General features: G+C 31.6%; 1 protein-coding gene and 1 pseudogene across 1 annotated transcript; both read left to right on the top strand.

Annotated features, from left to right (window-relative positions):
- Window positions 1–2,269: 2,269 nt before the first annotated feature.
- On the top strand, window positions 2,270–7,164 carry LOC142551333 (vacuole membrane protein KMS1-like; annotated as a pseudogene).
- A 5,001-nt stretch (window positions 7,165–12,165) lies between these two features.
- Window positions 12,166–14,795, top strand: LOC142551332 (sugar transport protein 8-like). Its single transcript, XM_075660514.1, has 4 exons — window positions 12,166–12,449; window positions 12,760–13,079; window positions 13,186–13,812; window positions 14,154–14,795. Exons 1-4 carry the CDS (start codon window positions 12,335–12,337, stop codon window positions 14,592–14,594), a joined length of 1,503 nt encoding a protein of 500 aa, XP_075516629.1. The 5' UTR covers window positions 12,166–12,334; the 3' UTR covers window positions 14,595–14,795.
- Window positions 14,796–15,602: the final 807 nt, after the last annotated feature.

Below are 15,602 nucleotides of genomic sequence, written 5' to 3'. Positions count from 1 at the left end.
AGAATATATATTTACACACACTATATAATAGCATAGATACACGCACTATACAATGAGAATCATAGGTTTTTATGAAAACGTAGTACTTATTGTTTTTTTTAATAAAAATTTAGTGATTTTTGATATGTCAACAAATTATTGTAAAAATAAATTAAAAATCTAAAAAACAATTGTGCTCGTTTTCCTTCTTGCAGAGGTGGTGTATAAAAAAAATATTTTTAAAAATATTTTTAGAAGCGGGGAAGGAAATTTAAAAATTAATATTCGGTCCCCCGCCTTTTGCACAGGCGGGAGAGTAATTGTATTATATACATATATATAATTTATAAATACATATTAAGCATTTATATATAATAATTTAATGTATACATACATAAATAAAATTAATGTCTTTTGTCACGCGATGTGTACATATTTATTAAAAATTTTGTTGTTCAATAATTTTTTTTTATGCACTCGAGAGATTAAATTAAAATTTTAAAATATTTTTATTTAAAAAAATCATTTTTATTTGTTATGAAATATATGATTATTTAATTTAAAAGGTCGAGTATATATTGATAATTTTTTTATTAGGATATGATAGATAGATAAAATGTCAATTTAATAAAATGTATTCGAAGACATTTTTATTAAAAAAATAGAATGTTTTGTAATGTATTTTTTTTTTGAGTAACACACTTCTGACCTATATGAGACTGATAAGAATATACTGGTGATGAATAAAAGTACTGGAGCGATTAGACTTGCATTAGTAATCGGAAACCTGAAATACATAACGATATAACAGCTGGTTTCTTGTAACAGCTCGAAGCTATTATTTTGTCAATTAACAAAACTTAGGACAAAATGAATATTCATAACAAAATATAATATAATCATTTACATATTTCATAATATATAAATACACGTATTTATTTATAAATATGTATTTGAAAATAAAAGAATTCGATAGTATGTTAACATAAAATTTTTTTTAAAAAAAGCAAACATATTTTGACATAAAGATGAGTTTAAAGTCGAGCTCGTGAAATCATTCATTTTCAAATATGAATTCAAATTTTAATTGATTCAAAAAATTAAATTCAATAAAGTTTAAATTCATATTTGAAAATGAATAGTTTTCGTGAGCTCAAATTTAAACTCATCTTGATAACAAAATTTTGATCAATTATTTAAAAAATAAAAAATAGATGTTATATATAACTACTATTTATATATTATCTCTATATTATACTATTAAACTTTATACCCGTATTCTAAAAAAACTAAAATTTGATGTCACGATCCATCATTTTATTCATTACCAAATTTTTCCTTATTTCATTTAACATTCATTATTAAAAAATAATAATTTATTATCATAAATTTATCAACACTGTATCATCACGAAAAAATAAATCAAATAAACAAAAAACTATATAATATTTTATTTTTATTAATTTTAAAACTTTTATATTTTTTATGGCATGCCAAAATGAACTCCCTTCATCCCCGTTCATTTAGTATTACTTTTTTTTTTTTATATATATTTCTTAAACTATGGGACGAGGAGAGCTCAAACTCGAGCCACTTACAGAAAAAAGAGGATGAGACCACTTGAGCCAAAGCCGGTCTCGTATTACTTTTTTTTTTTTTTTCAAAATCAGTTATTTGCAAGAAAATTACTTGTCAAATTTTTATTAAATAAAAATAAAATGATAAACTACTTTATAAAATTTACCTTTTCAAACACTTTTAAAATTTGTGTGAAAATACATATACATATTGGCTTAAATGAATCCAACGGATGAAGTAGTATCATAACATAGCCAAGGATACTGATATATTATACACGTGCATTGCATGCGTGTGTAGTTATTATAGTAAATTATATAGTTGAGTATGTCTCTTTTTAGGAAAAAACTTGTATGAGACGGTTTCACGATTCGTATTTTATGAGACGGATCTCTTATTTGGATTATCTATAAAAAAATATTGCTTTTTATGCTAAGAGTATTATTTTTTATTGTGAATATCGGTAGGGTTGACCCGTCTCACATATGAAGATTCGTGAAACCGTCTCACAAAAAACATTCTTCTCTTGTTAAATAGTTTTATAGATATTTATTCGTGAATCAATCGTATCTCTATTAAGAATAAACAGTAATATTTGATATAAAAAATAATATTTTTTTTCAATCTAAATAGAAAATTGTCTATCCAAATTAATTAAACTTATGAGAAAAGTTTTTATGATATTATGATACAATGCGTGTGCGGTGGTTGTTAACTAGTTATAAATGAAATTTATTACTGGTTGAGTGTGCCGTAAGGTGGAGGGAAGTACCTAGGAGAGGGCGAAAAGCTCTGCACAACCAATTTTCTTTGGGTTTTCGTCGCAAATTCGCGGCACAATCATCATAAAACCTCTCAGAGATCACACCTTTACTATTTGATTGATTTAGTTTTTACTGAACTTCAAATATTCCTCTTATTTTTTTCCCAATTGTCTTTGATTTATAAAGCTTGTTGTGGTTGGTTAATGGATAATAATCCTCCACGCACAAGTAATGTGTGAGTGTGCGTGAAATGGCATGTGAGAGCTCGTAGGAGACGGATTTAAAGATTGAATAATATTCTCAGAAAATTTTTAGCCCGCCTTCTCAAGATATGGACATGTCGATCTCAGGCAGGTTTTTGGTTTTTGTTTTTGTTTTCTTTACTAGGGATTTTTCGCTTTAATGCATTTGGTATATTTTATATGTAGGCGGGTTTTCTGTTTAAGGCTTAGATCAGTTTTTTTTTTTTTTTTTTTTTTTTGTTGGGATGCCTTGAATTTCGTTTGAACTTGAAAGCAGTTTTTTTTTTTTTTAAGTTAATGGAGGAGGAGTGTGTTCTTTGTGGATAGATGAAATGGGTGTTGACTAATTTGTGGAGCTGGAAATCGAACGAGGGGTAGATTAGTTTTTTTGCCTTTCCTTTTTTTAAACGACCTCGTGCTTGATTTGATAAATTATTTAGTCCATTTTGAAATTTGCAATTTTTTTGTGCTGTCGTAAATGCTATTGATCAGTCCACATTGATTGTAGTCTTAAGGTAATAGTGGTGAATGATGTTTGAATAATATGGCTGCTCTTATGGTTGGGATGTATAGTTTCTATGTGGCACATATTTTATTATGGTTAAGGTGAAGAAGATACTTTATATTTCTTCTCTAAGGAATACAGTTTCCTCCAGGCTAGATTTATGAGCGATATAATGGAATGAAATGATCTTAGAAGGAAACACATTCTTTTATGTCACAAGGGATTAATTAATTTCTCTGTAGAGAACATTGAGTCTACACGATAGAGAGAAGATTAGTAGTGTTTGCGTGAACTTCATCAATAAACTGATGTCCCAGCATTGGATAAATCGAAAATGCTTTCACTCGATTAATCGAGTAACAATAATTTCTGCATGAATGTGTATCGGGCAGGACTTTGGGAACCTTTTACGAATTTAAGGGAGAACTCCCTGGTTACTATTGGTCGATTTAGATATTCTAGTGTGCGGCCTATACAACATGAGGTCTACAGGATCTCGATGGGTTGATACTTCTATTTTAATCCTAAATGTTTGTGTAGTGCATCCCACAGCATGATTTATCAAACCATCAAATATTCCTGATTTTCATATTGGTTACAGCCGCATGTACCTTGAATTTGAATGCATTTATGATTTTGCAGGACTTCATGCAAAGCATCAACAGGACTTAGAAAATTTGACACTAACCTCACAACCTCTCAAGACAATAAAGTTCTTCATAATGGCCATCATACTGTATCTGAGAAAAACAGTATCTTATCTTTTGTTGCATAGTGGTTGGCTTATGCTGTTTTCTATCATTTTCTTTATACCTGGGGCACTACTTGTAATTGTTGACGGCCCCCATGAAAAGGTAATCAAATGGTTTATTTTGGTGTTCTTGATAGGCCAAAGCTTTCTATCATTTGTAGATGGTTGATGATTATTCTTGGATGGAACATTCCTTTCAAATGAAAATATGAATTTTCACCATTATCTATTGATAAAAGGGTGGTTTTCTTATGCCAGTTTAGTTGCTGTTGCTTTTGTCAATGGTCAAAATTTTTTTTGCTTTTCAACGTACATTTCTAATCTGATGCAGCATGTCGAGGAAGTTCTACGTTATTTGCAGTTTGGATTTTGGTGGATAGCTCTAGGTGTTGCATCATCCATTGGACTCGGTAAAGCAAACAGCACTTAAATGAGAATGCCCATTTTAATTACCACGTGTTCTTGAAAATAACAGTAGATTACCTTCTGGAATATCTTTGTGGCTGTTATGAAAATTTAATTTGTTGTCAGTAATATGATTTTTACAAGCTGAATCTCAGGAACTGCATAATCAGGGTGCAATCAATATTGTTAACTTAGCTTGCGTGCTAACAGTACAATGACTTTAGCAACTTTGGCTCAGAGGACAAGGTTGAGCCTTGCAACACATTTACAGAAATGAGCTCTTACTCTCATATACAACCTATCGTGGGTGGACATCTTAATTTATTAAACACTTTTTAGAAAATGAGCAGTATACTCAGAGCGAGATCCAGAATTACGAGGTAGGGGGCAATTCGATTGGTATTAGAGGGTGAAACCTTAAAAATTACAGAAAATCTCGATTTGTTTTTTGTTTGAATGGTGTGACTGACATCCAATTGGCTCTTTGACTGGGTATACTCTCCCATGATATTGATTGTGAAAGATATCCTCCTATGATTTCAGGTTGGCTTCAATATGAGGCATTCTAAGTTATTTTAGTCAAATGCAATAAGACCATTATCTTTTATGCATGCTAATTATCCAAATGTATTTAAGAGTACGACGGGGTATAGTTGATGACAAATGTGACATCTTGTTGACGATTACTTAAGTTGATATGTCTCCTTTACAGGATCAGGATTACATACTTTTGTTCTCTATTTGGGTCCTCATATAGCCTTCTTCACTATAAAAGCAATGCAATGTGGCCGGGTAGACATCAAAAGTGCACCATATGATACTATACAGATGAAACATGGCCCTTCATGGCTTGCAAGAATTGTTCTGAATTTGGGCCTTCAATGTTTTCATCCACACACGGTATACGTGTTCCTCTTAGTAGCATATTGCCTCAGGTCCAGATTGAGGCAATTCTGTGGGGCCTTGGAACTGCACTTGGTGAACTTCCCCCGTACTTCATTTCAAGGGCAGGTATTAATTTCTATTACTTGTTGGTAGTTCAGACTTTGTGTAGAGTTCAGAAATTTGTGTAACTTTAGAATTATATTATGTTGGCCTTGTTTTGTGAAAAAAAATCTTTATGTGATTAAGTGGGAATCAGAAAACGGTGTCTATCTACTGGTAAAGCTTGCAATCCTAACCCAAAAATTGTGATATTAGCTTCCTTGACTTTTATCATTGATATTCTATTAGCTATCACTTATGAACTCTGAAATTTGTTTTTGAATTTTTAACTGATCGATCAAAAGCTAAAACTTATGCTCCTACTTTACATAAAGTAGCAACTATGTGTATTAACTTGTTAAAGACCTCATATAAAAGCTCTTCCTTTTCCAGCAAGCATGTCAGGTGAAACGGTTGATGCCGTGAAAGAATTAGATGCTTCCTCCTTAATGGAAGACAATGGATTTATCACTACTCGTCTAAATCGGATGAAGAACTGGTTCTTCTCACATGCTCATAATATGAACTTCTTCTCTATTTTAGTTCTTGCTTCGGTTAGTTTTATTTCATATTGTTCCATGACTGATTTCTTTACATGGTTTTTCAATTTTCACTTTTATGTACTTCCTGTTTCTGTCAAATTTTCTACAAATGAATTAATAATTTCGTCTCATTTTAGCCGCTATTGTATCATGTCCATGGGGATTTTTTGTAGGTACCTAATCCTTTATTTGATTTCGCTGGTATCATCTGTGGACAATTTGGAATTCCATTTTGGGAATTTTTCTTGGCTACAATGATAGGAAAAGCTATAATCAAGACTCATATACAGGTTTGTATGTTGATTCTGTTTCATTGTAATTCATACGAGGTGCCCAAATTTTTTTATTTTTAAATTAACGTGTCAATCTTCTACAGACTCTACTCATCATTTCGGTATGCAACAATCAACTTCTTGACTGGATTGAAAACGAGCTAATTTGGGTGCTTAGGCTTGTACCTGGTTTTGACTCCGTCTTACCTAACATCGTCGCCAGCCTTCATTCAATGAAAGACAAGTATTCGGCCACCAAACCTCATGCTCCTTCAAATATTAAGGTACTTCTATTTCTCACTGTTACCCCCCACCTGAACTCGATTTGAATCGTGTTGAGTTGTAGTTTAAGGTCGACAAACTCAATATTCTTTCAATCATTAACTGAGCTTTCTAAGATTGAAGCGTGAACAAGTCATTGACAATGACATGTAACTATTGTAAAAAAAAAAATTAAGAGCGTGATAGACTAATTTCTAAAACTTTAAGAAAAAGGTGCATTAACCTGAGGAGCCCTCAAATCTAAGTAAAATGTGCTCATAGCTAAAGTTGATCTCGATCAAGCTAACTGGTGAGTGGCACAACTGCCTTTTCCAATTACCATAAGTTGTGCACATGATTATGGATTATTGTATAGGTGGTATGATCGAGAGGTATTTGTCGTTAGATGAACGAAAAAATATATTTTTGTCTTCACTTGTCTAACTTGATAAACATATTTTCAGGCAAAGAAATGGGATTTCTCGCTCGCTTTCATTTGGAATACCGTGGTTTGGTTCGTGTTGATGAACTTTTTTGTTAAAATTGTAAATGAGACCGCGCAAGGGTATCTAAAGAAAGAGCAAGACATGGAAACTGCTTCATTGCAAACCAAGCTATCACAACCTTCTGATGACTAGTCATTCATCTTGATGAAAATTTTCTTTCCATTTTTTCCTCTTTGTTTTTTTTTAAAAAAAATTAATGAAATAATGACTATAAAAATTAGTACCTGGAATTTGAAGTAGTTACTTTTAATGTGAAACTCGTACAGAAAGAAAACAATTTACTCTTTTTTGTTGTGTAGAGGTCATTGTAACACTTGGACATGATCATTGGAACCCAGTACTATTTTTTGGCAATGCAAGTCAATGTTTTGCTTATGTTTCTTTCAAAGTACCAGTCGCATCTAAACAGATTGTAGAGTTTTTTTTCTTACATATTCTCGAATCATCATTCTTAAACAAGAGAGCAAATATTGTAAAATTTGGGATCTATGTTTTGCCAATCACCTCCACCATTGCAGCATTCTTGTAAATAGTATTGGGGTACCATATTTTTTTGAAAATTGCATTTTTGGTCTTGTATTGTTTCATTGAGATTTTGATCATCACTGGTGTTAGTCCAATATCTTTGTTTTTTGGATAATTTAAGCCATTTTTTCGATGTGGCACTGATGTAGTGCTGACATTTGTAATGTCACATCAACGCTCTCGATGAAAAATTGTTAAAAATCAAGAGATATACGACTAAAACTGAAGTTTCATAATATAAAATATCGAAATCGCAAAATAACAAACATATATATGACCAATAATACAGTTTTCTCTTTTTTTTCCATATTTGATTTTTAACCAATTAGACAAACTCGATCAATTCACTGTCTTAATTCACTAATTTTTTTTCCTTCCAATTTTAGTAATTTTTAAAATGAATTTTGACGTGACACCGAATATGTTAGCAATGTCTAGTCGTGTCAATAAATTTCGGTTTCGTATTATCATTTTCGAACTTCAAGTCGGTATTACAATAAAAAAAATGATTAAAATTGAATTAAGACCATAAATTTGTTGGGATCCCGGTTTTCTTGTGCCCAAACGCGACGGAAGTTTTAAAATTTTTATTTTATTTTGACAATCAAAATATATTTGGACACTCGTATGGTTTCGTAATCAAACATTCATATGGCTGTTAGAATTATACCTTTAGTGAATTAATTCACTTGGCTCCAACTACTCTGGTATTAGCGGACGTAGCTCTTGTTGTAAATCCCTACGAACGTTCTTCGATTTTCGAATCAGGTCCACGATCGGATTATTTGTTCCTATTCTAATTTGCACTAGAAAAATTAGAAGATATTTTTCGTTGAGATTGAACACGAAGAAAAATTCGACTCAATAATATAAGCCAAATTTTCTTTCAACAGAAATTATTTTTCGAGAGAAGCACCCCTTGATATTGGAAGAGCCAAAGTTTATAAAAATCTTCCCAAAAGATTTTGGATGCCCTTCACGTAAAATAAGGATCAAATCCTTATAATTATGTCTAATCTTCAATTTACTTAATTAATTAGATAATTAAATCAATTAAAGATTCTACAAATATTTTTCATGCCAAATCATGAAACTCTCGGATGCATGGTACTAAATAAGAATCAAGGTGGTGGAGGCTAGGGTTTTTCAAAATTGTGAATGAATTGTATTTAACCCTAAGCCTAATACACATATATATATATATATAAGCTTAGGTCCCATTAACTAAATTAAATATTTAATGAGCTTAATCAATTAATTATTCTAGTCCAACTAGTTTAATTAATTAATTAATCTTTTAAAGTCCAATTAAGAACCTTAATAATATGTATATTGGTCTTGTACTTCTACAAGCCCATTATACATATACTCATTATATTTAATTTAAATCCCTTATAAATTCTACAAGACCATTATAACTTCTAAAATTTAATATTTAATAAACTCAATTTTTTTTGAGTTTAATAAATTAAATCATCAAATTTTATAAATTCAACTCTTGAATTTATTCTCTCCAAATTTCATAAATTCAACTTCTTGAATTTACTATCTCATAAATTCAACTCCTTGAATTTATTTTCTCAAAAATTTAATTATCATAAATTCAACTCCTTGAATTTACTTTATCATAATTTAAATTCAACTCCTTGAATTTATTCTCTCAACAGGAACAAACGATCCAGTACTTGTGTGACCCTCAATGGTTCAGGGATACAGTTAGCCATGGGTTCACAACTCCTTGTGATTCAGGACATAATCCTTTATTCGGGCTTACCCTTATTTGCCTCATTCTATATATCAACAATTGATCATAAGAATGTCAGAAATCATATTTTTGATTAAACTCATCGAACCATGGTAAGAGCGTCTAGTAGCATCGCCCCATGATTCCCTAGGTATCACTGATAGTGCCTGCAAGAACCAGTCAATTATGATTAACGTACAGTACGATCCCTTCATCTCATATATCCCGATCGAATCTGCAACCATTGGTTCATCGAGGGTTGCATAATAATTCGATAACTATGTGATACATATAAATAGTGTCATCGCATGTACCATTGGAGAACTCATTCTCCAATGTACATCTCATATTCTGGCCAGAGATTCCATGCACTATTATTTCATCAGTCACATAGGATATCCACACCCGTAGGTGAGCGGTGAATTCCCGACTACAATGCACTGGCTCCTATATGTGTCGCAAGGACTAATGGTGTACAATCATAACCACGAACTTATCCTCTCGATGAACGATAACCACTTGAAAAGTCCGAGTGAGGGTTGTTCGGTATAATCATCATATGACTACCCATATGTATGTTTGGACATCTCTATGCCCTTACCAAGAAACGTGGTACACAACATCACAGACACTAGTCTCGAGCTCAAGCGACCTTTATCCATGTTTTAGGCGGCTGAATCGACTAGGAACGAATTTAGATTATACAGTGTTTACAAATGAGCTTCAACATCGAATTACGATTCATTGTATTAAAGTATAATCAATGACTTTATCTATGCTGATTGCATGAGTATACAGATAAAGTAAAATAATACCATAAAAAGTTAAATTATATTAAAATAAAGACTGTTTATTATATTTGAGTCAATGAATTCCCTAACCAACCGTTGGATTGCAGGGCATCTACTCTAACAAAATTACCGACAAACAAGGGGGAAGACCTAAAACAATACTCTATCTTGAGACTTGTTCCGTCAGCTAAGCCTAATTGCTAACTTAGCTTCTATACTTAACTAGTATTTAACACGTGCGATGCACGAGATGATATTATTATTAAAAATTAGTAAAAAATAATAGATATTTAAATTGAAAAAAATAATATAATTACAAAAAAATAAAAATAAAAACTTTTTTTTCGTTAATTTTAAAAAACTTTCTTAAATACATATGTTGATTATTATTATTTTTTTTTTGCTAATAATCACTATCATATATCAAAATTTTAGATTGTGTTAGCCTAAGGCAATGACATGATGCTTATCGTATTTAGTGTATTGATTTCGACCACCAACTTTAATATATATTTAATTTTTTGATTTTCGAGAAGCTATATATTATTATTTTTAACATGTGATAAAAAAATATTTTTAAATCACATTCAAATAAATTAATGAGAAATTCTTTTTTAAAAATTCAGTAATTTCGTCTAAATCCACATTCACAAACAATTTTGTAACATGACACGTGTTTGACATATTTGAATGATAACAATAATTGTTTTATCAATATCTTTATTCAAATGGGTTGTGATTTTATTTACAAAATCACTTCATAATATACACAACAGCTTATTATTTTGAAAGAAAAATTAAAATGTGATATAAGTAAATTATGTATAAATCAGAAAAGTTATTTTATTAACATTTACTATGTGTATTCCAAAACAACGTCAATAAATTTTATAAGGTCTCTTCTAATAAGATGCGTACTTTCTTTAGAATTTGTTTAATCATTTCTATTACGGGACATTTTATACTATCACGTATCTGTAAACTTTGTAATATAGAAGAAAATTCACATTAGTAATACATAATAATTAAAATTTTGTACAAATAGAAGAATAATATTTTTTACTTCTCGATTATGAAAGACATATTTCAAACTTGATGTCTCGTTATTTCCATATGTAGGTAGTTCATAACAACGAACAGATCTAAATTTAAACGAACATTACATCTTGAAAGGATTCAACTCATATATGGTGCTGAAAAGAGGAGTCATTTCAGAATTCAATTTTGGAGTAGATAAATTTAGTAAGATAAATAGAATAAAATTGGTTTCTAATATAATATGCAAATATAATATGCAATATTGCATTATTTATAATTTAAAATTCAAATAAGACATCCCAAGAGACAAAAAATATACATTGGATGCTTTTGACATATTATACCATACATTAACTCTTTAAAATTATGAAAATCTCGAATTGCATGCATTGGGTGTCAAATATTTTTGATTATTGAGAGTAGTATACATGTTTATTGAGGGTAATTTAATGTCAATTTAAAATTCTTTTGAATCTATCTCTTTTAATTTTCTTAGGCTCTTTTATTTGAATTTTTAAGAAGATAATTCAATATATATAATATACATATGGTTTTGGAAGAAAACTACAATGCATTAATTCTTTCAAATTAAAGTAATCTCGAAATAATATGCATTTGTGATCAAATATATCATAGTAACACAAAATCATATCACAAATTAAATTAATTGATATAGTCAATGCAAATTTTTTAATGTAATTTATGTTTTCAATAGAGTTTAGTTTCAATTTGAATAAAAAATAAAAAACATATAACACATAAATTATATTTGAATTAATATAAAAATGAATTAAATTCAAATTTGAATTAAATGAATTGATATAATCAATGCAAGCAATAATTGAAGTTATCATTTATTGCAGTACACATATTTCAATATTCATGATATTTCAATAGATTTTCGTTATATTTTAATCCATTTAATACTTTATCTCAATCACATATTGTAACTTGTACAATTAATCCACCAATCCAAATCCAAAAATTCGAACGTCCATCCAGTCATGATCGATGAACATTTATTTTTAGTCATCAAAAAATTATCCATAATATTTTGTGTAGGAAGAGAAATCAATTACGGTCAACCATGAATTCCAATGACAATCAAAGGAAATTAATTACTTTCCCAAATCAAACCAAAATTTAGACCATCCATTTTCCTTGGTAGTAGAAACTATATTTCCTATCCATCACAAAATCCCATTGTTTTCAAACTTAATACCGTAAATTTAGGAAATTTTTTACTATAAAAGTGTCATTTTCTAATACCATAAAGTGCACATAATCTTGGTCTTGGAGATAATAAGGCAGGAGAATTAAGGACAAAGATACACGAAATATAGTATTTCTTTGGTTCTTTGTCTCCCCTCCTGCATTTGTGGAAAAAATTTCTGATCTTTCCAACCCTTTCGAGAATTCTCGTGGAAGCAAAAGAAATAAGAAGAAAATGGCAAGCGAAGAGCAGATCGTTTTCAAGTCTAAGGTCACAAGCTATGTGATGGCATGCTGGATTCTTGCTGCCTTTGGGGGCTTAATGTTTGGTTATGACATTGGTATTTCAGGTAAATATACGTTGTATTTCAAGATCAAAAATCAAGTTGAGTTCAAAGTCGCGTTAAAACATTCGACAAAAAGTGAAATATACTTGAGATCAAAATTTCATATTATTGGTTTAAAAATGGAACCTATAAAATTTTTTAAGTGCTTTTATTTTGACTGCAACTGCCTTTAATATCATAAATCATGTACTGTTATCAAATGAAGGCTAGGCTCAACTTTGTTTATTTGATTGTATTACTTGGCTTTGTTGATGAATATATAAATACTATTTGTGGGATTAATCTGATTGAAAATTTACTTATTTTATGTTAGGTGGTGTAAGTGGAATGGATGATTTCTTGATAAAATTCTTCCCCAAGGTTCATGAGAGAAAGATGCATGCCAATGAGAACAACTACTGTAAATATGATGATCAGCTGCTCCAACTCTTCACATCCTCGTTGTATCTAGCCGCACTCGTAGCCAGTTTCTTTGCTTCCAGAGCCTGTACAGTTCTAGGGCGCAAGCTTACCATTCTCATGGCATCTTCCTTCTTCATCCTCGGCGCAGCTTTCAGTGCTGCGGCGAACGTCTTGTGGATGCTCATTCTTGGAAGGATCCTCTTCGGTATCGGAGTTGGCTTCGGGAATGAGGTATACACATGTTTCCATTTATTTTTTTTAAGTGGTGTCGAAAATTTCAAGATTTTAGCTGGCCAATAATGGGATTGTGTGATGATAAAGCTTAATCTTTTGGCAGGCTGTTCCTTTATTCTTGACAGAAGTAGCCCCTGCACAGCACAGAGGAGCAGTCAACATCCTCTTCCAACTCTTTGTGACCATTGGAATTTTCATAGCAAACCTTATCAACTATGGCACCTCAACTGTTCATCCTCATGGCTGGAGAATTTCGCTAGGACTGGCCGCGATTCCGGCTATTATACTATTGTTGGGCTCGTTGGTCATAACAGAAACCCCCTCGAGCCTTGTTGAAAGAGGCCAAGAAGATAAAGGAAAATCTGCGTTGAAAAGGATTCGGGGTGTAGATGATGTCGATGCCGAGTTTCAGCAGATTGTCGTTGCCTGCGAACAGGCTCGACAAGTGAAGAAGCCATTCCAGAAGCTTTTCAAGAGATCTGGAATACCTCCTCTGACCATTGCCATTTTCATTCAAATTTTCCAGCAGTTCACAGGTATCAACGCTATCATGTTCTACGCTCCTGTCCTGTTCCAGACTTTGGGATTCAAGACCGATGCCTCCTTGTTGTCGTCCGTGATCACGGGTTTGGTGAATGTTGGCTCGACGTTCGTGTCTATCTATGCTGTCGACAAGATTGGAAGGAGGAAGTTACTTCTGGAAGCCTGCGTCCAAATGCTGATTTCCCAAGTAAGTTTTATTATTCCATCTTACCATATATGGCGTAATTCGTCACGGATGGAATGTGCATTCGTTTCATTACTGTGCCAAGAAATGAGTTGAGCAACAAATGCTGTGGTAGTATGATTCTTATATATACCATAAACATGAATTCACCTTGTGTTGGAAGCCCGGGAAAGGGTTAAATCAGTGAGGAAACTTGTGTTTGAATTGTTGTCCGGTTGTGCAGGCTCGATGCCTCGATTGTTGGGTTGTCCATTCATATATATACCTTATGATCTGATGTAATATGACTTGACTAGTTTACCGTTTGATTGATGGAAAAAAATCTATTCATTTCTATGTTTCAGATTGCAATCGGGTCTATCTTACAAATTCACTTGAAGGAAACAGGCTCACTAGACAAAGGCCTAGCAGCTGTGGTGGTGTTTCTTGTGTGCACATTTGTGATGGGTTTTGCCTGGTCTTGGGGTCCAATGGGGTGGCTGATCCCGAGCGAAATCTTCCCTGTCGAGACAAGAACTGCCGGGTTTGCGTTCGCGGTTAGCTCAAATATGTTGTGCACTTTCATCATTGCTCAAGCTTTCTTGTCCATGTTGTGCCACATGAGGTCCTTCATTTTCTTCTTCTTCTCTGCCTGGATTCTGGTGATGGGCATCTTCGTTTTGTTCCTTGTGCCTGAAACGAAGGGCGTGCCGATCGATTTGGTCGAAGAGAGGGTTTGGAAGCAGCATCCTGTGTGGAAGAAGTTCTTCGACGATGAAAAGCCAAAGAGTCTCGAAATGGCATGAAGGAAATATCTGGGAATAATTTCAAATTATCTGGGGTTGAAGTCATTTTATTTTTGTTGTCTTGTAAAAATTATTTAAATTTATTGTTTGAATCTTTTTCATTTTTTTTATCGGGTTACTGTGTAATGTTTTTGAGTTATATTATAGAAAAATAAGCTGAAATTATGCAGGGATCTATATAATATAATGGTTTTGGCATTTTCTCACCTGCTTCTTTTTTTAAAAATAAAACATTTTTAACGGCCAGATTAATCTATGCGTGCAATTTAAAATTATGTGTGCTATTTTTTAATTATATTTTTAAAATTATGTATAACCTTCTAAATTTTAATTATGTGTAAATTTATTTTTTTCAATTATGTGTAATTTTATTTTATGAAATAAAAAACGAATATTTCAATATCATCTCTGCAACATAATCTAACTCTCGTATATTCTTTTTCGAGTTAGAGCTCCAATAAAAAAATAAGCTATGGTTCCTTGCGGTTCAAACCCGATGCCACCTTTCTTGTCAACTTCGCGAAAACAAGGGCTTAATCCACATTCTCGATAGTCACTGTCACATCTTGTATAATTCTTTCTCCTGCTAAATGCTAGTGCAACTTTTAAAACAAATAGGATCAAACATAAAAAATCTTGTATCTGTCACCATCTATTTCTCTAACTAGAAATAAATATATTAAGATAGAACCAGTCTTGAAGTGAACGAATTAGAAAGAAGTAAGAAATCGAGCAGAGAAGGAAAAATAGTGTCTGAGAAGAAGTTATCAACATCGACATCAGTATGCAATAAAATTTATATCTCACTAACATCCTGGCATCATTATACATGCTCTTAGCATATGTTCTATTCAGTGACATGTTATTATTTATTGTTATTATTGACATTCTTATATTAATGATACGTTTATTTGTGAAATTATTTTTGCACCCATGTCATGCATAGGTAATAACTTTAAAATTGTTATGAATTTATAATCAATATAAAATGTTAGAATTATTAACTAA

The sequence above is a fragment of the Primulina tabacum genome, chromosome 7, assembly GCF_025594145.1.
Source record: "Primulina tabacum isolate GXHZ01 chromosome 7, ASM2559414v2, whole genome shotgun sequence".
Classification (NCBI taxonomy): domain Eukaryota; kingdom Viridiplantae; phylum Streptophyta; class Magnoliopsida; order Lamiales; family Gesneriaceae; genus Primulina; species Primulina tabacum.
This window is presented reverse-complemented; position numbering and strand designations above follow the sequence as displayed.

What these genes read in the sequence shown, in the direction of transcription:
- LOC142551332 (XM_075660514.1), top strand. Translation starts at nt 12,335, where the DNA reads ATGGCAAGCGAAGAGCAGATCGTTTTCAAGTCTAAGGTCACAAGCTAT. An exon ending in TTATGACATTGGTATTTCAG is followed by an intron (nt 12,450 to 12,759) that starts GTAAATATACGT and finishes ATTTTATGTTAG; the next exon opens with GTGGTGTAAGTGGAATGGAT. An exon ending in GAGTTGGCTTCGGGAATGAG is followed by an intron (nt 13,080 to 13,185) that starts GTATACACATGT and finishes ATCTTTTGGCAG; the next exon opens with GCTGTTCCTTTATTCTTGAC.